The 22188-nt window shown below is 40.1% G+C and overlaps 1 protein-coding gene across 3 annotated transcripts; it reads right to left on the bottom strand.

Moving 5' to 3' along the window:
- Positions 1-2777: 2777 nt before the first annotated feature.
- On the bottom strand, positions 2778-10878 carry eif3eb (eukaryotic translation initiation factor 3, subunit E, b). 3 transcript variants are annotated; one of them, XR_003833005.1, is made up of 14 exons: positions 10698-10878; positions 10194-10311; positions 9828-9945; positions 9639-9681; positions 8053-8157; positions 7781-7906; positions 7572-7696; positions 6424-6550; positions 6226-6327; positions 4683-4792; positions 4428-4530; positions 4117-4251; positions 3013-3156; positions 2778-2974 (listed from the first exon to the last, which is right to left on the bottom strand). XR_003833005.1 is itself a non-coding variant. In XM_029443007.1 (13 exons), exons 1-13 carry the CDS (start codon positions 10785-10787, stop codon positions 3118-3120), a joined length of 1341 nt encoding a protein of 446 aa, XP_029298867.1. In that variant the 5' UTR covers positions 10788-10878; the 3' UTR covers positions 3007-3117. The 3 variants fall into 3 exon arrangements, 1 of the variants encoding a protein (XP_029298867.1); XR_003833006.1 differs by having other exon boundaries at positions 2778-3004; positions 3043-3156; XM_029443007.1 differs by lacking the exon at positions 2778-2974 and having other exon boundaries at positions 3007-3156.
- Between the last annotated feature and the right edge of the window lie 11310 nt (positions 10879-22188).

The following is a 22188-nucleotide window of genomic DNA, read 5'->3' as shown; positions in this document are numbered from 1 at the left end:
ACATTTTTGACAGTGATGATATTAAGAGCCCTGATGAAAGCTTGATAAAATCCTCCATTATAATGTCTTCAAGGCATAAAACCTGTATTATGTTGGAGTGACAATCCATACAATCCTGTCATAACACTAAATAATCATGGTTCAGTACACTGAATAAGTAAATAATAACTTGTCAATCTGGCTGGTCCTGTGTGCTCCTCTCGCCTGCAGACTGCTCGTATGAAACTGAGCAAAGTGCGAGTGAACGAGGACCTCTGAAGTCTGGAGGAGGCATTACAAGCTCACATGCTACTGTGATAATAAAAGCAGACTGCACGTTGAGGACTTCTTCGTGCGTTTACAGGAAAGTAAGGCATGAGGGGTGTGCATCTTCTGGTGCAAATGAAGAAGTTGTTTGTTAAAACAAGCAGAACAAAGTCGCTCTGATGAGAGATTGTCTCACCTGAGTAGGAGCTTTAGCTGTGGAGTGCTTTGCCATCACTGTAAGAAAAAAACAACAATATAGAAAATGTGGGTCAATGATTTCATGAAGTGGTGAAAGACACTTTAAAATATATATAATGCAGCGGAGATGACAGATTCATGGTTCACTGCAAATAACCCCGTTTCTTGCAGTGACATGCAGCATGTTGACCCCTGACATTAAGCTCACATTCTGGAGTGTGGTACAACACCAACGTGCAGTTTCACATTCTTAGTTTAACAGAAAAGTCTCCTAAAAATAAACATGTTTTGTTATAATGAAAAGTATGAAAGCCCCGTTGTATCCTCTCACATGGGTAAAGGCACATTTAAAATAACAACTGCTCAAACCACAAAATGGAGGCGGAGCCAGCACAAACTGGCCATTTCTGGAAAATGTGGATACTGCAGTCTTGGAAAGGAAACACTAACAATTTACAATTACCGGACCTGAAGGGGGAAACGTTTCCACTCGCATAGAGCTCCTCCCTGTCAAACTGAGCCTGAATTGAAGTTAGAACTTCGCAGTATGCAGCATCTCTGTTGTTGTAAGCCTGTCAAGGTCTCCACATAGAGAAGGGGGGTGGGGGGGGTGTTATGGGGACCCACCTACCTGCCATGTACCTCTCCAAGGAGGGCGAGGGTCTCTGGTTCCAACTGTAGCAGCAGAAGAAGAAGAGCCAGACCAGGAGAGTGGCCAGCACCAGAATCAGGACCCAGAGGAGCCGGGCCACAGCCGGGTTAGTGACAGCCCAGGCTGTCAGGATATCCATGCTGAAGGCCATACTGCTCGTCACCAGCGGAGGCTCACTATCTACTCAGTCTGATCCCCACAGTGTGTCTGCAGCAGAGCTCATGAAGGGGTTGCAGCGGGCCGGTTTGTGTCCTCTCGTTACAGCAGCAGGAGGAGGCAGCAGCCAGAGCCACGGCAGCCACAGATGGATACCAGCTGTTCCAGAAGGAGCCACGCACCACGACCTCAGCCCACGTCAGCTCTGGGTGTGTGTAAGCATGTGTGTTAGCTAGTTTATGTCTGTTGCGTTTCACTGAGTCCTGGAAAAGGGTGAGTGTGTGTGTGTGTGTGTGTGTGTGCGTGTGTGTGTGTGTAAGGAAAACAGTTTGGAGGAGTGGCTAGGAGTTAGAGCGGCATGTATAACTGTCAGCCACTCCCACGCTGAACATCAGAAGCTGTTGGACCAAGAGGCTGTCATGCAGAGGGGCGACACAGAAGTTAACCTGGGGCACTCTCGCCTCTTTACCTGAACACCTGGCAGCACTATTTTATGTAATTACAGGCATGTTTGTCTTCGGACACACAACTGCTTTTTGAAGGTGTTTTCTTGGTGGAAAAAAAACCTGAATTGTCTCGTCCAGATTACGTCATAAACAGAACAACAATGTGTGAATGCGGTTACAAAGAATACAGACTTTAGTTGACCAAAGACCTGTTTCCACCGAACAGGTTTTAAATAACCTGATCCGTCAACCTCTGGAATTCTCTAGCACAAACTGAGGTCTGCTCATACAAGTGTTCAAAAATCATCAACATATTAATAAGTGTGCTGTTAAGGGGTTAAACTTATTTTAGAACCTGTATTGCATCATTCCATTTTAATAACAATACCACCTCATCTTATTCCCTTTGTATAGTAATACCTTATCTTGTGTTTTTATATATAAAAATAGCCTTTTATCTTTTTTTGGAATGTATGATGTTTGCCTAGCACATTGAGTCCACGCCGGTCGTTTGAAATGTGCTATATAAATACACTGGACTTGTTCCAGTCCCTGGCTGCATGTTACTGTTTAAATATATACTTTGTCTGGTGTTACAGTACATTACACAAGTTAAATATTTATTGAGGATGTTCTGAAAGGGAGTAGGCTTTGGAGCGTCATTCAATATCCAGAAACAACCAACTCTAACTGACGACACACAGAGGAGCCTTGAACATGAAGTGTGTGACTGATGCATGATCTGTCTTGTGAGTTACCCTTCAGTGTACCAACCAATTGGGTCTCTATACCAACAGCAGTTTACTTTTATCAAATACCAAATCATCCAAGCCTCTTGCGTCAAGGCTGGTTGCAGGAGAGCGGAGTTCAGTGTCTCCAAACAAAGTGTTCTTTTCAATGTCAGTTTTGCATCAGTTTGTTCTTACTTGTATGGTAATTCATACACACGTTAAGCTCAGACGCTGTAGTGGGAGCTACAGTAACCACAGATTGCTAAATGTGTCTGCAGACAGGAAACCAAAATGAATCAACTGCGCCATCTAGTGGTCAAACATTAATATGGGAAGAAGAAGCAAAACTCTAAAAGAGGCAAAGAAATGTTTAATGTTAATTCATGATATTTCAGGTTGGGTCGTTACTTCCACAGTTTGGGTGAATAATTCAGAAATTAACTATTAAAACCAGATTTTGAAGAGAGTGCACATGTAATCCTCTTATAATATTTTTTTACTGCATAGGTTAAGCTGCCAGTTAAATAACGATAGTTGTACGATATATATATATATATATATATATATATATATATATATATATATATATATATATATATATATATATATATATAAATAAATAAATACAATAAAAAGCCTAAATGATATCCCAAGAGCCATCTGCATCTTCTTGAAGCCGATTTCCATTTTAACATAAGCCGGAGTCTTGAGCAGCCCAGTTTGGTGTCTGAGAAATAACACAAAAACAAAAATATTAGAAGAAATGTTCAAACTATAACTATTATATCTTTTACTCAAAATGAAATGTGTTGTAGAATCAACTAAGAGGAAAGATTCAGATTTATCTGTGAATGTTGAAATCAATTCATCAGAGGGCAGGAGGGCAGAGGAAAGATGACAGGTGAGCAATAATAATGGGATTAAGTGACATGAAGTGCATAACTTTAATACATTAATACATACAAAGATGAGCCCTTTAGATCCAGTGTCATTCTAAAGAGTACAAACAGGCTATGACTTCAGATAAATCCAGCCAGGGTATCAATCTCTAAGTTGACTAGCGGTGTTGCCGAATAACAATGTACATAGTAGAATCTGATTGCCTAATCATTGAGTGCTTGTTAGGGCGGGTATTGGTGATACTACCCCACTCCCACTACTGCAGCAGCTTCAACCCACAGTCTGTGAGGTGGAGTGGAGCGTAGTATAAATAAATATGTAATCATTTGAACACTTTCTAAATGTATTAGTGTAAAAATCATTTGGACGGGGAGGAGTGGTGGCGGTATTTTACGCAATGAATCCATTCACATGATGGGTAAAGAATTAAGGCATCAAATTAAGTACTGGATCGGTTTCAGTATCACTTAAAAAGGCACTGATATCGTAATTTTTTTTAAACGATAGCAAGCCCTACTGATCGTCGAAGCATGTTTGTTGTTTGTAGGAGCTGCGCTGTCCATAGCAGAGATCCATAGACAGACACGCTTCATTTTTGTGCTTGAAAATTGAACCGAGCGCCCTGATTAAGGGCAAGGATGCTGCTCCGAAGGTCCCGCAAATTTGAAAAGTGCAATTTAGTCTATCAATTAGGTCGGGTTAATGAGGAAAAGAATCCTTTGTGATATGAACATCCTCCGATCTAACAGTACATACTGCTGAAGGGTGTGTTTAGTGCTCAGTCTACCTCATTCCTGTTGCTGTGGGCGACTTTCTTCTCGATGTTCATTGCCAACATTTGGCTACGGAAGGACAGGCTCTTGGTCTTCTCGATCACCTGCTGGTACGGCGACACTGCGTTGTTGCCCATCACCACATGACCCTGGGAAACAAAGAATTTATATTTTGGAAGGACTCACTTTAAAGTCTTTGGATGTTGCTTTCAGCTAAATAAATAAATTGCCATAACTACATTTCTACCTAAATTAACAGTCTAGACAGGGCTGTTTATTCTAGGCTCATCTGACTAAAGGTGGATCAGTGAATGCAGAGTCTCACCAGTTTGGAGTCGATCTTGGCATCGAGTCTGGCATTACGGATGAGGTTGACGATCCACCTCTCCGCCTCCTCCGGCGTCATGTTGAGCTTGTCTGCCAGCATGCTGCGTGGAGAGAGCGAAGGAGGAAGAAGCTTTTCAGTTAAGTAAATATCCATTGGGGGAATCTAAAGTCCTCATTATGGTAATTCTCTTCTTACAGTTTAGTGTTGAATATACTTGAAAAAGAATGAATGACATCTACAAAGACGGTGTACCTGATGCTGATACACTGATGAATCCGACAAAAGGTCTCAAAGATGAAGAGACGGGCATTTTCAATGAAATCCTCAAGGCAAGCGACCAGGAAGAAGTCATTCACAAGAACCTGAGGGAAAGATGATCACACTGCTGTAATCCATCACTTTATACGCATACTAAGCATTCACATAGAGGAAGAATAGGACAAACATCTGGAGAGAAAAACTAATGTTCCTCGGAGTTAGTAGTTCTAGTTTCTCTGCGAGTGTGTGCAGCTATCATTTCAAACCATATCCACAATTGTGCTACTATAATGCATAAGGTTTGTGGTTTGCAGGTAGAGTCGGGGTTGAGTGGTTGATTAATGCCTATTTTTGCATGTTATATACTGTGTGTGTGTGTGTGTGTGTGTGTGTGTGTGTGTGTGTGTGTGTGTGTGTGTGTGTGTGTGTAAGAAGCCAAGAAGCTAAGATAAAGAAGCCAAAATGCCAATGCATCACAGCTATACATGTTCAATGTATACGCAAGGCATAAATATGTTAAGATGTACTGTTACACAACAAGATGTTAACATATTTCTCCATCATGGAACCAGCCCGTCACCCAACATCACACAGCGATCACCAGACGGGAGCCCGACAGAGTGCTTTGTGGGATATTATGTTGTGACGTCTCTATCTGTGCTTTTAACGATCACAGAAACATCAAATGGGAGGTTTGGCCTTTTGATCTCTTAAATTAATGGATGTATTAGTGTCTGGGATTTTGAAAGAAGATGTGGCACCAACATTTCACAAGGAGCAGAATTATTGTATGAGAAATCCAATTATTCAAACTTTGCTGTGGTAAACACAAACTTACGGTGCCATAGTCCATCATTAATATTCCATTGCTTTACCAATTCACTCATTCTTATCTCACGAATCAGGTCCACTGCCGACATTAATATTGTATATCAAAACGTTAAAAAGGAAACTGCAAACAGCAAAACAAAAACACCATGTGCTGTTTATACAGCAATTAAGACAAGTTGTTGATCTCTGGAGGGAAGATTAACAAAAAACATGTCAATTCAAATTCCCCGGACCATTCAAAGCCAGCAGAATGACTTCCTGAACTATCTTCATCCTTCCGTCACTCTGTATCTGACAGGATAGTTGAGGCCTTCGCAATCACTGCATAATTTATACAAGAGGGGTAAAAGCCAATTGATGAGAGTGCTTTGAGAATGCATAAAGTGGTCCCTGAACACAACTAAAAAACTGCCGCCAGGGGTTCCTAAAGAGAAGGCAGCCCCAAATCTGACAGCTGTTCCGCTTTGAAAATCAAACTAAATAAAAGTAAGAGCCAGCAAATCAGGCCAGACATGGATTTGCTGAGGCTGAATAGCTGCAAAGTTAAATGCCTGGGACTCGGGAGATCAGAGCACCAGCGCTAAGGGAAGCTTCATATTAGCCCTCAGTCCTAGGAGACAGCTAACTTTTATGGGGCGATTTAGGGCTGTACACCATGACAAACGCACACTGTCAAGCGGGAGAAACTTTAGAAAGCTATCCTCACCGACTCACACTCCCTCAGCTTCTTCTGGGCGCTGTCAAAGTCAAAGTTCACATAGAGACACTCCACAAACTCTGTGATTGGGTCCTTGTATGTGTACGACTCCTGCGGGGGAGAGAGAGAGGGAGAGAGAGCACCATTCATATGTTGACAAATCCTTGAGCCATATTAGATGAAGATTATTCTGCCTTTCGACCTTACCTGTTGAATGACTTTCACCAAGTCCTTGAGCACTTGTCTGCGCTTTCGAACGTCTTTGTTGGTGATGACTGCAGTTGTAAGGTATCGCAGGATGTGTGGGCACATGGTCTGGATGGCATTCAGATACCTGAAAGACACAAACGCAGCACAGAGTGGCACCATCATTAGTTGCCAGTAAAACGAATTTGGGAAGAATCAGTCATTTCATTCCAAAAGAAAAACAAGACAACAGAAGCCGTGCAGAGAAAAGCTTTGATTGATGCTGCAAATTACCCTACAGGGTTCAGCTGCAACATATTGTGAATCAAAAATTAATTCAGAAAATAAACTGACAAAACAACAGCCTTCAAGCTTTAAAGGCCTTTTCAGTAACAGTTTTGGCATACGTTCTGGAGCATGATAAAGAATTCAACCCTGTAGAAACACTGTGTATTGTTTCTTTAATATGACTGCAGCTGTATCGGATCTATTGAGGAACAAAATCCTCAATTTGAATGAAGTGAGTTATTATATTAAATTAGTCTTAATTTACTATAAAAGTGTTCGAGTGAAACAGATTTGTTGTTGTGGTTATATAAATGGATTTGTGTTGGTGCTGTTAGATTGCTGCTGGACCGACCTGTGAATACAGGCGTGCGCCTCCCTTTGTGTGCAAAGCGGGAGAGCAAACCACTTTTTTGTCCGCAGTGAAAATGTTATTTTTGAAAGGCTAAACGCCAACAAATACGGTTTGAAGCAGAATATTTTGTGAGATAAAAACATGTTGTACATTTTCCAATAAATGTTGACTTTTGGACTTTACATCGCTCTGGAGTTATTGGAAATGTTTGGATCACACGTCGGAAAAAACCCTACGCAGCCACCACTGGAATCTAATCATACAAATATTACAATACTAATCATGTTCGTGTAGCCTAATCTTTATCTGTGCAAGAATACCGCGTTTAATCAGAATGAAAAAATCATGAAGAAAAGCAGCGCACATTCTAATGTTGATTTTGACTGAATGTCAACGTTATGGATGAAGCTTCAAAACATTTGGTGCAGCACTTAAGTGTGGAGGACAGCACCATCAGGCCTGTGCACATACCCTGTGTCGTTTGTTAAAGTTCAATGTTCCTTGCTACATTGAAAACACACAGACTCACTGAGGCTGATAGAGGAAGAGCTCGATGATGTTGTCTCTGCCTTTAGGATGGTTGAAGAACACAAAGAGGGACCAGTGGATGAGCCAGGTCCTCTGCTGGAGGGACTGGAGAGGAGAGCTCACAGACTGAGAGGAGAGCAGGGACACAAATGGTAGAGGTCACAAATAGATAGATAGATAGATAACATCTGAAAAGTATGATTTACTTACATTGTTATCAATCGTCTCCCTTAGTCGAGTGAGATCCTCCATGGCTGCCTCCCAGTTCTGCATCAGGATCTCAGAGGCTAGTTTCCCCCACAAAGAGCTCAAAGCATTCCTGTCTGTGGAGGGAACCTGCACAGAGAGCAAAACATTCAGTGCATCACCATAAACAGAATATGGAAATAATAATAATAATAATAATACAAAATAGATGACAACAATTTAATCTATTGTGGCTTCTAAAAAAACTTTTTGTATTCTTATGTGGTTATTCTTACAAGGACACGGAAGAAGTAGAGGTACTCTGCAGCCCCGGAGTAGTTACCGCACTCATACTGGAATTTGGCGTACCTGTACAGTGTGTCCAGGTATTCTTGTTGAAACTAATAAATAAAAACAAAGGACATTTAACCATCAGCAATAATTACATGTAGGTAAAGATAGTCATGTCAAACTTCAATATTAAACAAGACGGTCATTGACATCAGCGAACGCAGCGCGGCGAGTGTAAAACAGAGAAAGGTGGATGCAGAATGTCGCACTTTGCAGGAGAAATGTACAAACGATTATTTATTGATGGAAGTAAAAGGCCAGTGTGCCTAGTTTGTGCGGAAGTACTTGCGGTGATGAAAAATAATCTTGAGCGTCATTACAGCGCGAAACATGCCGAACTGCACGAGCATAAAGGACGAGTGCGTTTGGATAAAGTTAACGCTCTTCGGCGGAGTTTGGCCCAACAAGCAGCTCTCTGCAGAGAGTAACATAACAACATGACAGATAGAGAGGGAGACCACCACACCAAGAACAGACTATTCCACCACTGCTGTGCAATTATCACTGCCATGTGCAATACTCACTTTGTTTTCTATCAACCACTTGGTACTTATATTATTTTTTATTCTATTTAATTATTGTGTACTGCCTTTTTACTTCATATGTTCTTTTGCTGTGACGAGATACATTTCCCCGTTGTGGGACTAATAAAGGATTTCTGATAAAACAGAAAGATACATGGATAAAAATGTTGCTTTTTTGCATTTAGCATAAAAGAAAAGTGAAATGAATGGGCTGCGTCTAAAAAAACAAATTGCAGAGGTTATGAGTTCAATAATTAGTACGGCCCTCGAAGGATGTTGTAAAAAAAAAAAAGGCACTTGATAGGAAAAAGGTTCCCCACCCCTGCTTTAAACAGTCTATAGCCCTGCAGTGCAGTCACACTGACAAGTGAGTGACAGGTAGAGATGCAACAATTAGAAAAAATACATTCTAAAAAAAGACTTGAAGGACACAGAGAGGAGACAGAAAGGTGAAGACTTCAACAGAGAACGACACGGACACAACTCCATCGATTCAAACGACGCACGGGGACAGGACAGATAAATAGAAGGTGTTGGCGTGTAAACTGGAGCAGACCAGATCAATTGATTGATCGACAGAAAAATAACCAACTATTTTTTATAATCGATTAATTGTTTAAGTCATTTTTCATTCAAAATGTTTTCAGCCTCTCAAATATCGAGATTTCAGTTTTATATAATTTTAAACTGAAAATATTTGGGTTTTGGACTGACAAAACAAGACCTTTAGAGACACCTTGGACATTTTTTGTATTTTGAAAATAATTGTTATTTGCAGCCCGAACATGATGTGGACAATATGTATAATTACTCTGATCACTAAGTGAGTAATGAGCGGTGGGTGGTGTTGGATGTTTTAAGATTTGGAACAGTCGTGGCTCACAGTAGCAGCTGGTTGTTATGGAAACAAAAAGACATTGTGCAACCCACCTTAAAATATTCAAATGCAGTGAACTCATTATACTAGAAAAATGTGTGAATACACCATTTAACATTTTAAAACTTACATTGTGTTTCTCTGAAAGATATTCGAAGAGCAACCTCCCATCTCTGATGAAAAATAAAACAAATAGTTGTCAGATGAGCTATTTACAGTCCAGTCATACTTTTACAAGTATTATAATAGTGTCAGAACAATAGTAAAGAATGAGCAAAGTAATAAAGAGGGATGCAGTTCTGTGACGAGTTGATCTGACCGTGTGGACTGCATCTGTCGAGTCGTCTCGGGGTCTTCAAACATCTTGACAATTGGCTCCGTCTCTGACTGGAGCTGCTTGAGTTGGGCCACCACAGTACTCCTCTTCTCTCTCAGAGCTGTACAGAAACAATTGGTCAATGTTGAGACATCCCAGACACTGAGGTTAGTATTCTTCCGTTTGACTATGAGGTTTAATCCATGACATTTGCTAATCAGGTTAACACAATGTATTAAATAAACCATGAATACTTAATACCACCCAAACACTTTTGTCAGTGCCCAAGATCTTCAAGCTAGATGTTATGACAGAATGAAATGCTATTGAATCAGAACAAACTACACATTAAACTGCTGTGTCTCTTACTGTGTGGGATTTCCTTGTCTGCATACAGGTTTTTGTACACATCCATGGCGAAATCAACCATGTTTGTCTCGCTGAGGAGGTCCAGCTTTCCCTGAAGAAGTTCCTTTTCATTGTAGATCTGTTACAATTAAAACATAACATATTTAGTTTCCTTTGGGACAGGGGGGGGGAACAATTGTACAAAACAGAAAAGGGAAACACTGTCACTGTTGGCACCATAATAGTAATGAATGCTGCATTCAAGCTAACGTTAATCCTGCACGAAATCTAAGGTTTACAAGCTCGTTAACGACAATAACATTACAGCAATAGTCCAGTTATGAAAGATTATTAAATGCATGTGTAGTTTAGCTGGCAGCTGGTGGTCTATCTATCTGACGGTACCAAACAGCTACCCGGCTGGGGAGGAATCGGTGCTCGAGACAACCGTGTTTTCACGTTACCCGATAATAAACAGTCACGTTATATTTTTTTGGCGTAATACGATACAAACAGCTGGTGTACCTCTTTCACTGACAGGAATTCCAATAGAGGAAAAACCAAATGCCGGTCGAGAAAATGAGCTATCTTGGTTGTCAAGTCGTAGTCCGCCATCCTGGCCGGATTCAATGGCACACTTTATTGACACACACACACACACACACACACACACACAGAGAGAGCAGACGGAACCTGGCAAAACTGCGTCATCTCATTTCCCGGCTTCATGCTTCATGCAGTACTATGTACAAACACTTTCCCAGTAACCATAAGGTTTTCATATAGTTGTTGGTGCCATTCAAACAATGTAGTTAGGCCTGCACATGTATTGTCTTTTTTCTTTTCCCAAACCCGCTGACTCCCGAGTAGGAAAAACACTGTTTCTCACTACATCCCATACCTGTCATGGCATGTTGTGAATAATAATGTTAAGGAGCTCTTAAATATTTCCATGCCAATCACGACATGCAGAAATGTTGGAAAGACATAACAGACTGCTCTTTCTGTGATGAATATTCAGAAAAGTGTTTCAAACCTATTTTGTCAATGTTCTCACATCAAGAAAATATGGCAAGACCTTTGCAGATGTGTCATTAATCATACATATTTTAAGACTTGTTAGAATAGTTTGCCTTCCACAGAAGTGAAATACAACAGACATGACAAGAGATTAGAACAGTTTTAATTGCACAGAAAAAAAGGGGTAAGTGTTAAAATAATACATGAGCAAAACTCAAACGAGACAACACAAACTTACAAGTAATGTCACAGTTTCCCACAATGTCTTTGCCTTTCTGTCAATAACTGACATTGTTATTGTAAATTAATATTCAAAATACAAATGAATAGGTCTATAGATGACAGACAGATAGATAGATAGATAGATAGATAGATAGATAGATAGATAGATAGATAGATGGATAGATAGATAGATGGATGGATGGATGGATGGATGGATGGATGGATGGATAGATAGATAGATAGATAGATAGATAGATCGATAGATAGATAGATAGATAGATAGATCGATAGATAGATAGATAGATAGATAGATAGATAGATAGATAGATAGATAGATAGATAGATAGATAGATAGATAGATAGATAGATAGATAGATAGATAGATAGATAGATAGATAGATATACGATAGATAGATAGATAGATAGATAGATAGATAGATAGATAGATAGATAGATAGATAGAAGCAGTGTATACAGTCACATGAGCCTTTCAGTGGATGTTTTTGGAGTAACATCAAAGAATGAAACCTGAAAACCTCTCTGAAAATGTCAACATGCCCCTGTAGGCCTAAGTGCTTTAGCCACATGATGTAACAATTATTTTTTCAAAAGTTCCAGACAGCCATAAATGTGGTGCACAAAATATTTCTGTCTTGACACAAAGGCTTACTTAAACTACTTACTTACATACTTATATTATTCAAATAAGTTGTGGAAATACATATATGTCAGAAAATATAAACATATTAATTGTTGAATTGTTATTATATTGGTCTTGTTTGCTCTTCTAACAGCACATAACAAGGGAACAACAATCTTGATACGTTCCATAGAATATATTCAACAATGCTCAGACTGATCCTGCTGCCAATGAGCTGCTGCCACAACTCAAATATACATGTAAATGTAAGCATGTAACAGGGGTAACATGTATATGTGTATGAACTGAAAGAATAATAATACAATACCTAACCCATCCTGCAACGCTCGGCTGAAATGCAACCAAACCAAAACTGATCACAGCCTCCACTTATTTATTTGTATTTCTTCTCTCTTTTCGCTCTTTCCTTCTCTTCATCTTTATTTAAATATTAGTTATTACCTTTAATACATTTGTCTTGCACGCTGTTAGAAAAGCATCTCACATCCAAGAAAAACCTCTGAAATAAACTAAAGAAGATGCACATATTTCTAAATATCTTGGGTCAAACATATAGACAGAGGGAGACTTTGGACTTTGTGTGCCAACCTAAATGAGAGTAAATGCTGATTTATTGACCTCCTCGAGGTCAGAGGAGGGGCCGGTCAGACAGGTAACATCTGTCACCACAGCAGGGACTGTGATCAGAGATGTGGGACACTCATCAGTCATTGAGGAGGAGAAAACACTCCTCAGCCTGCGGGGGATGTTACCAGCGGATCACAGAATCAGTAATCACAGAGAAAGATCCATTCTGTTCAAAGAAGCAGTCTTGGTTTGTTTCCTGAGTCTATTTTTTTATTGGCACAAGGAGGAATGATCAAACACCTCTCAAAGCCTTTGTGGATATCAGAAATTCAAGGGCAAGGAAGATATGGTTCCACAAAAAAGTTCATAAAAAATTTCATAAGCAAAGCCAGAATAATCTAAAAGATTTAACAGAGAGCAAACCTACCAAATCTAGTGATTAAAAACAAAATTCTGCATGCTACAAAATAAAGACAGAATAGTCCAACCTAAGCTACCGTCCGGTCTTGACTACTCGCCACCAAACTCTCAGATAAGACTTAAGAAAACAACACTTCAGAGTCTACAGCCATGCTAGCAGCTCTGTGAGGCTGCACTCAAGCACAGCAGAGCTTTGAACTAAATGCTAACGGCAGCATGATAATATGCTCACAGTGACAGTGCTAACATGCCGATGTTTAGAAGATAGGATGTATACCACGTTCACCATCTTAGTTCAGCGTATAGGCTAAGCTTGCTAACATTTGCTAATTAGCACTAAACACAATGTACGACTGAGAATAACAGGAATGATTTTGCAGATATTTGGTCATGAATTAACAGGAGAAATTTAAATGTTGACCCTCATGGTGGCACTAGAGGAAAAGTCAGAGGATCACCATAGGAGGATTAATCCTCTGGGCAACATGAATGTCTGAACAAACATTTTATGACAATCCACAGTTCATGGCCCCAAATGCCAACTTCATGGTGTATGGCAATCAATCCAACAGTCAGTTGAGATCTGTCAGTGGAAAATGCAGCTAGCTAGAGTGAGCTGCAGCATGTTTTTCATGTACTTGTTTCTGAACTTCAGCGGCAACCAGAGGGGCAAATTGGTTATGGAAATGTAAAGGAAATGAGACGAAGCATGTGATTTTGAGACTCTTTTATAAAAACGCTTGACGTGTCGCTGATCAACTTCAGCTCACAAATGTAGCTTTAAGAGTTATAAAGAGTCAGTTACTCAGAAAAAGACTGCACAGTGCAACTTTCAAAAACTGCTCTCTCATCACTTTTCAGTTCTCTGAAAGTTCTCAAAGGCTGCAGATGAGCGCAGACTTTTTCATCAGTTCTTGAAAAGCTAGGCAATGAATTGTCCCATGAAATCTTCATGGACGAGCTAACTCGAGCCTTAAAAACCACACAAAGAAAACCTCAACTTGATTAAATGTAATGTCACACATCCCCATCCCTCCCTTTTCCCTCTCTCTGCTTGTCCATCCTTGAGGCCAGGACATATCCTGGACTCAATCTCAGCGGCTGGCTGCCTTCCACTTCCACTTCTTTTTATGAGAACAAGAGCCAGCTGGATGTGAAACGCTTTAGAGAAGAAGCCAAGGATTTAATAGACATAGCACGAGAGACACGAATGAAGCTGATTAATTACAGACTAAGACAAAGAGTAAAGCATTATATAAAAAATGCACTGCATGTAATATCCTCCTTTGGATGATCATTCAAATTCAGTGCCTTCTAGTGAGATTGCTATGCTTTGTACCAGGTGGTAGGTGGTGTCAAAGGCAATGCATTTCTATACTGACAGTAAAACAGCATGAACAACAGCTTGTCCTGGGGACTCCTACCCCTCCCAGAACGTCAACTTCCAATGCAGTTTCTCCCCCAACACAGTCTGCTGGGTAATGTCCACTACGTGCATTGGTATAAAAACAAGACCAGCACTGTTTGTGGCTTGTTAGGTGTGCTGGCAGTGCTGCAGTCACCAGGCAACAGTGTGAGACACTTTCTCACAACGCCCAGCCATATGAATAAAAGTGACAATAAAGATAAAATGGTGAATGTTGTGCTATCACTGAAAACGGTGCCAGTTGGTTTCTTTATTCTCTTACTATTTGCTGTCAAAAAGGCTCAGAGTCCACCTGGCTGGAACAAAATGAGCATTTACATCTCAGCTCTGGAAACTGACCATAGAGACAATAACATACACTTGATGAGTCTAATGAATAGGTTAATAAATAAATAATTCTCGGTTTTCCGGTTATGGCGGCTCGCTAGGAAGACACAACTATCAGTGCTCTGCCAATTTCTGTCTTAAATCCTAATTTTACCCACAGTTTTATGTCAACCCATCGTTTCTATTCCACGGAAAAGACTATTAAATGCCGGCTGCAGCAGGGAAATCAGCTAAAGGACGACCAAAACCACTTCAGTCTACGTGGAAGCTAAATAAGGTTCTGCTAGCGCTAGCATTGCGCCAGCCATGACCTCTACTGAGACGGGCGAGGCTGGGCTGGTGGAAGCTGGCTCGGAGGAAATCCTGATTGCCAGAGGCTCTTTAAAACCAGATTTCCACAAGACTTGATGGCATTCTAACAGCAATAGAGGGAATGAGAAAGGAGATACGGGAATGCTCAGGATAAAGCTAGAGGATAAAGTTGAAGACTTGGAGGAAAGATCCAGGTTATCCAATTTGAGAGTGGCGAACTTGCCAGAAGATGCTGAAAGAGGGGATGCTGACGTGTTAGATTTGGCACCGCTAAGTTCAAAGTTTATACTGGAGAGAGCTCACAGAATCGGCCAGAGGAGGGATGTAAATGCCCGACCAAGAACTTTGATCATGAAATTCCTAAACTACAGGGACAGGATGGTTGTAATGAAGGCAGCCAGGGAAAAAAAACAGATCCTATTTAAAGACCAGCAGGTGAGATTGTATCCAGACTTGGCTGCAGGAGTGCACAAGCGGCAGAAGATGTTCAATAATGTCTGTCAGAAACTACGGATCCTGGGGATTCGGTATGGCATGCTATTGCCGGCTAGGCTCCTGGTGACCTACCAGGACAAGTCGCACACTTTTGAGAACCTGTCTGCTGTGGAGAACTTCATCGAGCGGATTGCAAGAGAGGAGGGACAGGCTGAGTAACGTAACCTGCGGCTGTGACCGGCTAAAGGGCTAATATGGGCTAACTGTATGTGCAGGTATCATGACTTATTGTCTTTAAGTATTTGCGGTCGGGCATCTTGGATATGTCGAGACATATCGAACTACTTGAACTGAATGACTGAACCAATAATAGACCAAATACCAAATAACAGAACATTTGGTCAGTGTCAGTCATTCAGTCCAGCTATTTATATGTGCCGGTGGTCACAAGTGTTTTCTAACCATATATAACATTGGGGTCTGATACCACACATGGGACGCTAATTACGTTAGCCCTGACCTAGCACTTATTTCTGGGTTGTTTTTATTTTATGTTTTATGTTTACACCAGACTTCTCAGTATCTCACTAACGTTGCATGGCGTATTTAAGTTATTACAATTGTATGTGGAACCTTCAGTTTAAAGTTGAAGAATGAACGCATCTATTTCTTTTATTTTGGTACTTTTAAAATCTGGAATGTTACGACATAACATATGTTGGCTCCTCCTGAGCTCACTGCCCATTAGTTAAGTATGGTGGGACTTCTTATGATTACATGGCGGTTATTAATGTAAAACAAAGGTTGGGAATAGAAGCATGTGCTGTATGAGTACAGTGACTGTCAGCTATAAGAGGAAGTATCAACATGAGGAGGAGGGGCTGCCCATTAGGGTGGAGGCATTTGGGAAAGGGGTTAAAGGTTCACATGGTTGGATGTGGTTTGGAACATCCGTGTTATGTTTCTTAATGTTTTTTAAATGTTTTTTTTATTTTTATGTACATGTGGGTAACCTAATCTGTGTCAAAGGTCATGTCGCAGGGTGTGGAGGTTAAATTTACTTCCTGGAATTGCAGAGGCCTGTAAAAACTTTAAAAAATCAAACAGGTTATGAATAGAGTTAAAAGTCTGCAATCTAAAATAGTTTTTTGCAAGAGACACATTTACTGCCAAAGGATGATATTAGGATTAGGAGGAAGTGGACGGGATGTGTGTATTCAGCAACATTTTCTACTCAGGCTAGGGGTGTTATGACACTTAATTCACAAATCTGTACCATTTCAGGTAACAAATGTAATCAAGGACAAGGCTGGTAGATACTTAATTGTACAGGGTACTCTACTAACATAAACCCTGAATCTAGTTAACATGTATGCCCCCAATAATGATGATCCAAAGTTTTTCAGGGACCTGTTGTATATGCTTTCAACATTTACTGGTAATTACATCATAGCAGGGGATTTAATTGTGTATTGGATCCAACAAAGGATCGGTCAGGAGGCATAGATAAATCACACACCAAAAGCAGGGAAGTGTTACTTAATATTATGAAAGATTTCAATTTGAAGGACATCTGGAGAGAATTAAAGCCTGATGCTATAGAGTATTCTTGCTATTCTGCTTCTTACCAATCTTATTCCCGTATTGATTACTTTTTGATATCAGCAAATTTGGCTTCTAAAATTAAAGACGGCACTTATGATGGAATCTTTATTTCGGACCATGCACCAAACTCACTGCTTTATGTCGACTCAAGTCTGACGAGAGATCCTCCTAAATGGTGATTCCAACAAAAATGGTTGCAAGACTCAGATTTTGTCATGTATCTTGGCAAACAAATTGATTTATATTTCGAGACAAATACATCGGAATATTAGGTCTCGGCCTGTTCGTTAGATGTTTTGTGTTGTGTTTGTACTTCCTGTTTTATTTTGTTAATTACCTGTTCTCTGTTGTTTCTACTTCCTACCCTCAGGTGTTCCCAATCTGTTCGTTAGTGTCCTCACCTGTGTCTTGTTCCCTCTCACTTCTTGGTGTGTATATAGAGTGTGTTTTGTTTGTCTCTCGTTGCCAGTTCGTCTTCGTACTTCGATGTCAAGAGTTCCAGCATTCTTCCTGTCTTCCTGTCTTCCTGTCTTCCTGTCTTCCTGTCTTCCTGTCTTCCTGTCTTCCTGTCTTCCTGTTTCCCAAGCGTTTGATTCCCTGGCTTCTGTGACACGATTCTGTCTTTGCCTGATCCTTGTCTGCTGTGCTGTTACGCTGAGTATCTGCCCATGTACCAAACCTGGAGAGAGATGGAGTCCCAATTTTTAGAGCTACCTCTTCCCATGTATTTGTACTCAACTAGTCTAGAAACTAGAAACTTACAAAAAAAACACTAACCCTATTACTAGGAACATGATTAGAGTCTGGCATGAAGTGAGGAAGTACTTGGGCAACCCCCTTTCCAATTTGGGGAAATGATGACTTCACTCCAGGCAGAACTGATAGTGGGTTTAAGGTTTGGTCAGATAAGGGTGTACAGAAAATTCAGCATCTATATAGGCTCAATGATGATAAACTGATGTCGTTTGAGGAGCTTACAAGTAAACACAACATTCCACAGAAACATTTTTCAAAAAATTCAATTAGAAGCTTTATTGGAGCAAACCAAAAACAATTATTATCTATACCTCCATACTCACAATTAGAGAAAATAATATTAAAGGACTGTAGGGGGGAAAGCTTAATTTCTGCACTTCATAACTTGCTTATATCTGCGTCCCCTGAGTCCTCCGAAGCGAACCTTAAAAATTGGAGGGAGGATTTGCAAAAAGACCTTTCAATTGATAAGTGGGAAGGTGCCTGCAAGAAAGCTCAATCACAAACAGCGAGTACCCATCTTAAGCTCTTACAATATAACTAGGCTAATGCGTACATATATTACTCCAGAAAAGCTAAACAAATTTAATGGTAATATCCCAGACTTATGTTTTATATGTGGACAATCCAAGGGAACATTCTTCCATTGTGTTTGGGAGTGCACCAAGATAAGAACGTTTTGGGAAGAGGTTAAATTGTCATGATCGTGATTTTGTATATCCTGTTTTATTTTGAAGTGTTCACTCCCCCTTATGTCATGTCTAGTTGTACTTCCTGGCTGTGTGTTGTCCCTCTGTGATTGTTGATTTGTTCCTCCTGTGTCCGTTCACCTTGCCCTTGTGTTTTAGCTTCTCTCCCCAGCTGTGTCTCGTTCCCCTCGTTAGTGTCTATGTGTATATATCCCTGTCTTTCCCAATGTTCCTTGTCAGTTAGTCATCTAATTGTCACCCTGGCAGATGGCTCCCCTCGTGCTCCCCTCGTGGCCCCTCGTGCTCCCCTCGTGCTCCCCTCGTGCTCCCCTCGTGCTCCCCTCGTGCTCCCCTCGTGCTCCCCTCGTGCTCCCCTCGTGCTCCCCTCGTGCTCCCCTCGTTTGTCTTTTCAGTTTACTTTTGACCTTTTTGTATTGTTATTTTGTACGCTTTTTGGAATAAAGCCCTCTTTTTGTTAATCTCCTCGTCTTGCAGTTGAGTCCTCACCTTTTCCCCACCGGGACATAAATGTATGATAGAAGACATTTTATCATTGCAGTTAAGCATGGAGCCAAAGCTTTTTTTGTTAGGGTGTTACCCAAAAGAACAAAACATAAGGAAGAAACCCATAACGCAAAACGCATGATAGCACTTTCATGGACAAATGTCCATGAAGTCAAATAAAATGCTGTCAGGTTTTGTGGATGCATAAACCCTAAATATGTTCATTTTTGTTCATGTGCAAATGATAGTATATTTAATTGAGTGTGATCTTTGCTGTTCTTTTTAAATGTCCAGAATTCCATGAGAGAACACCAAGAACATGCCACTGCATTGCCTTAATATTGTAACCTCTTTCAACTATAGTATTTATTTATGTTTCTTTCTTGGTGCAGTTTGGCCATGGCTTGTTTCTATAGTTGAAGAGATGATTTATGCATTTACGTTGGCGTTCATGATCTTTCTTGAACAGGTTAAGGACAGAGCAACCGATGTGTTGAGGCCTTAAAATGCAGTAATAATTGATATTTCTCATACAGTCATTGGTAAATGGTTAAAAGAACTGTTTGCACTGGGTCTCATTAGAGAAAATAACCTATTAAATTAAAGGAAAACAAGAACTATTTAAAAAAAAGTATGGGGCCCGTTCCTTAATTATCTGGAACATGCGGATCTAGAGGACACTCTGGGTCAGCAACTTGGAGATGATTAATGTTCCTATGCTGGGAGAAGGATTGAAGCCTTTCATATCTGCCTACATGTTTGTATATTTCCTTACATAGCCTACCCAAACGTTTGTGTAATTAATTTAATTATGTTATTTGTGCGACTTTTGTTATGTCTTGGATGTGGAAGTTTATGTAAGTTTTTCTGTAGTGTCTATAAATGCTAAACAATAAAGAAAAGTGTTTACAAAAGAAAAAAAAAATCATTCTCAACACTGCTGGCTGCTGCTGTCTATCATCTATTCTAAATGTGCTCTTAAGATCAAGCTTTGAACCTCGCAGATCATCCGTCTGCTATGCTGCCACGCACAGCACTTATAAAATGAATCTGAGGGAGGCTGTAGTCACAAGCCTGATGAACACATGGCATTTTGTAAACCTGAATAAAAATTATATATCTTGAGTCCATGATCAGTCAGAATCACAATACGCAAGATCCTTAGGGCTTTGAGCCGCTCCGAGGAATGTATACACCAACTCCACCCTTGTCAACATTGTCCCTCCAATTCTGAGAAGTTAAATAAGGACTTTCCACTCTTATCTTATTTATTTGGTTACTGTAATGCTGGCTGCCGCAGAACAGAAAGAAACCCGAAAGCACAACTTGAGATGGTTAAAAGCAAGTTCAAAATCTTTAATCCGTGGTACAAGGCAGAGGTCAGGCCTGCACTATGAAGCAGGGTTTGGGGTTAGAGAGAACTCGGGTTTAAAGTCAGGTTTATGACAGTTCACTTATCACCCGGGTACATCGCCATGGTAATTTATGTAGCACACCTAACCTGTTCTGAACATATTCGAGATAACAGACCAAGGGATTTAATGAGTCCTTTTTTCAATTGATCAACTTTCTTTAATGAATATAACTCGTCAGTGCCAGCCTCCCTTTGTGTGCAGCAAGAACATACTGGCTTTATATACATATATATATGTATGTATATGTATGTATGTATATATATATATAAAATCTTTCATTATCATATGTAGTTCAAGGCAGACTACTGTACAAAACCTCTTCCATCAGTATGCACATAAAAGACCCTTTCTGTATATGAGGTCAATTATTATCTATATTTTATTATATATATTTTTCAGCAATCTTTGCACTGCCATCAACAACCCTGCAGCGATCAGCGTTATAAATAGTGTGTTGTCCAGCTCTTGCCTGCTTGTTATATTTGTTTAGCTGTGCTGACTACACTGTGCATATCCTGTAACCATAATCTAGTGCTAAATCAAGTTCCTAGATACTCTGCCAATAAGGTTGATTCAGATTCTTCTAATGTAATTATTAGGATAGGGATGTATTTGTGGTTATACAGTATATACGTCTGCATTGTCATATTAATTGTGTTACAGATGAGACGATGGCTGAGGCAGCTGGGAGCAGCAAAGTGCACCAAGACCAATTTCCCATGATGCCTTTTTCTCCTGTCACAAAGACCATGTTGCTAGTTGTTGTAGCTTCCTGCCTCCCCTGCAAAAAGTGGAGTTTAGTGTTATCTTCTCTTTATCTTTACTGAAATAGAAAAAACACGTTGGTCGTGCGTCTTCCTCTGAGAACCTTGTGAACTCTGAAAGCTTTGACTCCAGTTAAAAAAAATTCTATCTTGCAGATTTCCTGTAAAGTCTGACCCAGATGCAGACAAAGTACACCGCAGTGCAGAGGACATAAGAGGCTGCCAATCTTTCTAATGACTGCTACACTTACACTGAAATGCAAAATCTATATGGTCATGCTAATGTACTATATGTAGACATTTACTGCATGTATATAAATACACATGCAATAAATAACTTTAAACTTTAGATGGGTAGTGTACTCACTCACATTACATGGCACACATTATCACCAGCAGAGCATAGGAGACAGAAAAGGCACTCTGAGGATATAATCTGAGTCAACAAAAAAGACTGCAAACAAAAACTTCACCCTATCTCCCTGTCTCACTGTTTCTAAGAATGTCACAGTTAGAGAATGACAAAACAATAACATTCAAATTAATCTCCCGGTTTGTTTATAAGACTAAAAAAAACTCAACAGAAATACAAAACAATTCAGAGCAATATGTGTTTGGGCATTTCCAAAAGTTGAACAGTGAATATAACCATCACAGATAATACATCTGTGATGGATTCAATGTAATTGATTGAGATTACATCACTGGTTTTGTCTGAATCATAGAGTTATGTATAGACTTGAAAGCAACAAACGTGTCTGAAGTTGCAAAGCTTTTAGCTTTTATAAGGAAAGCTGACTGGCCAGTCACATGGAAGCTTGTATAGAAGAAAAAAAAAGCCAAAACTGTAATTAAACTTCAAGAAAGAGAAGACCCAGCTGACATGTTTTTAT

Source organism: Cottoperca gobio, chromosome 11 (assembly GCF_900634415.1).
Source record: "Cottoperca gobio chromosome 11, fCotGob3.1, whole genome shotgun sequence".
In the NCBI taxonomy this organism is placed as follows: domain Eukaryota; kingdom Metazoa; phylum Chordata; class Actinopteri; order Perciformes; family Bovichtidae; genus Cottoperca; species Cottoperca gobio.
The sequence above is the reverse complement of the archived record's forward strand: the minus strand, read 5'-3'. Positions and strand labels throughout refer to the sequence as shown.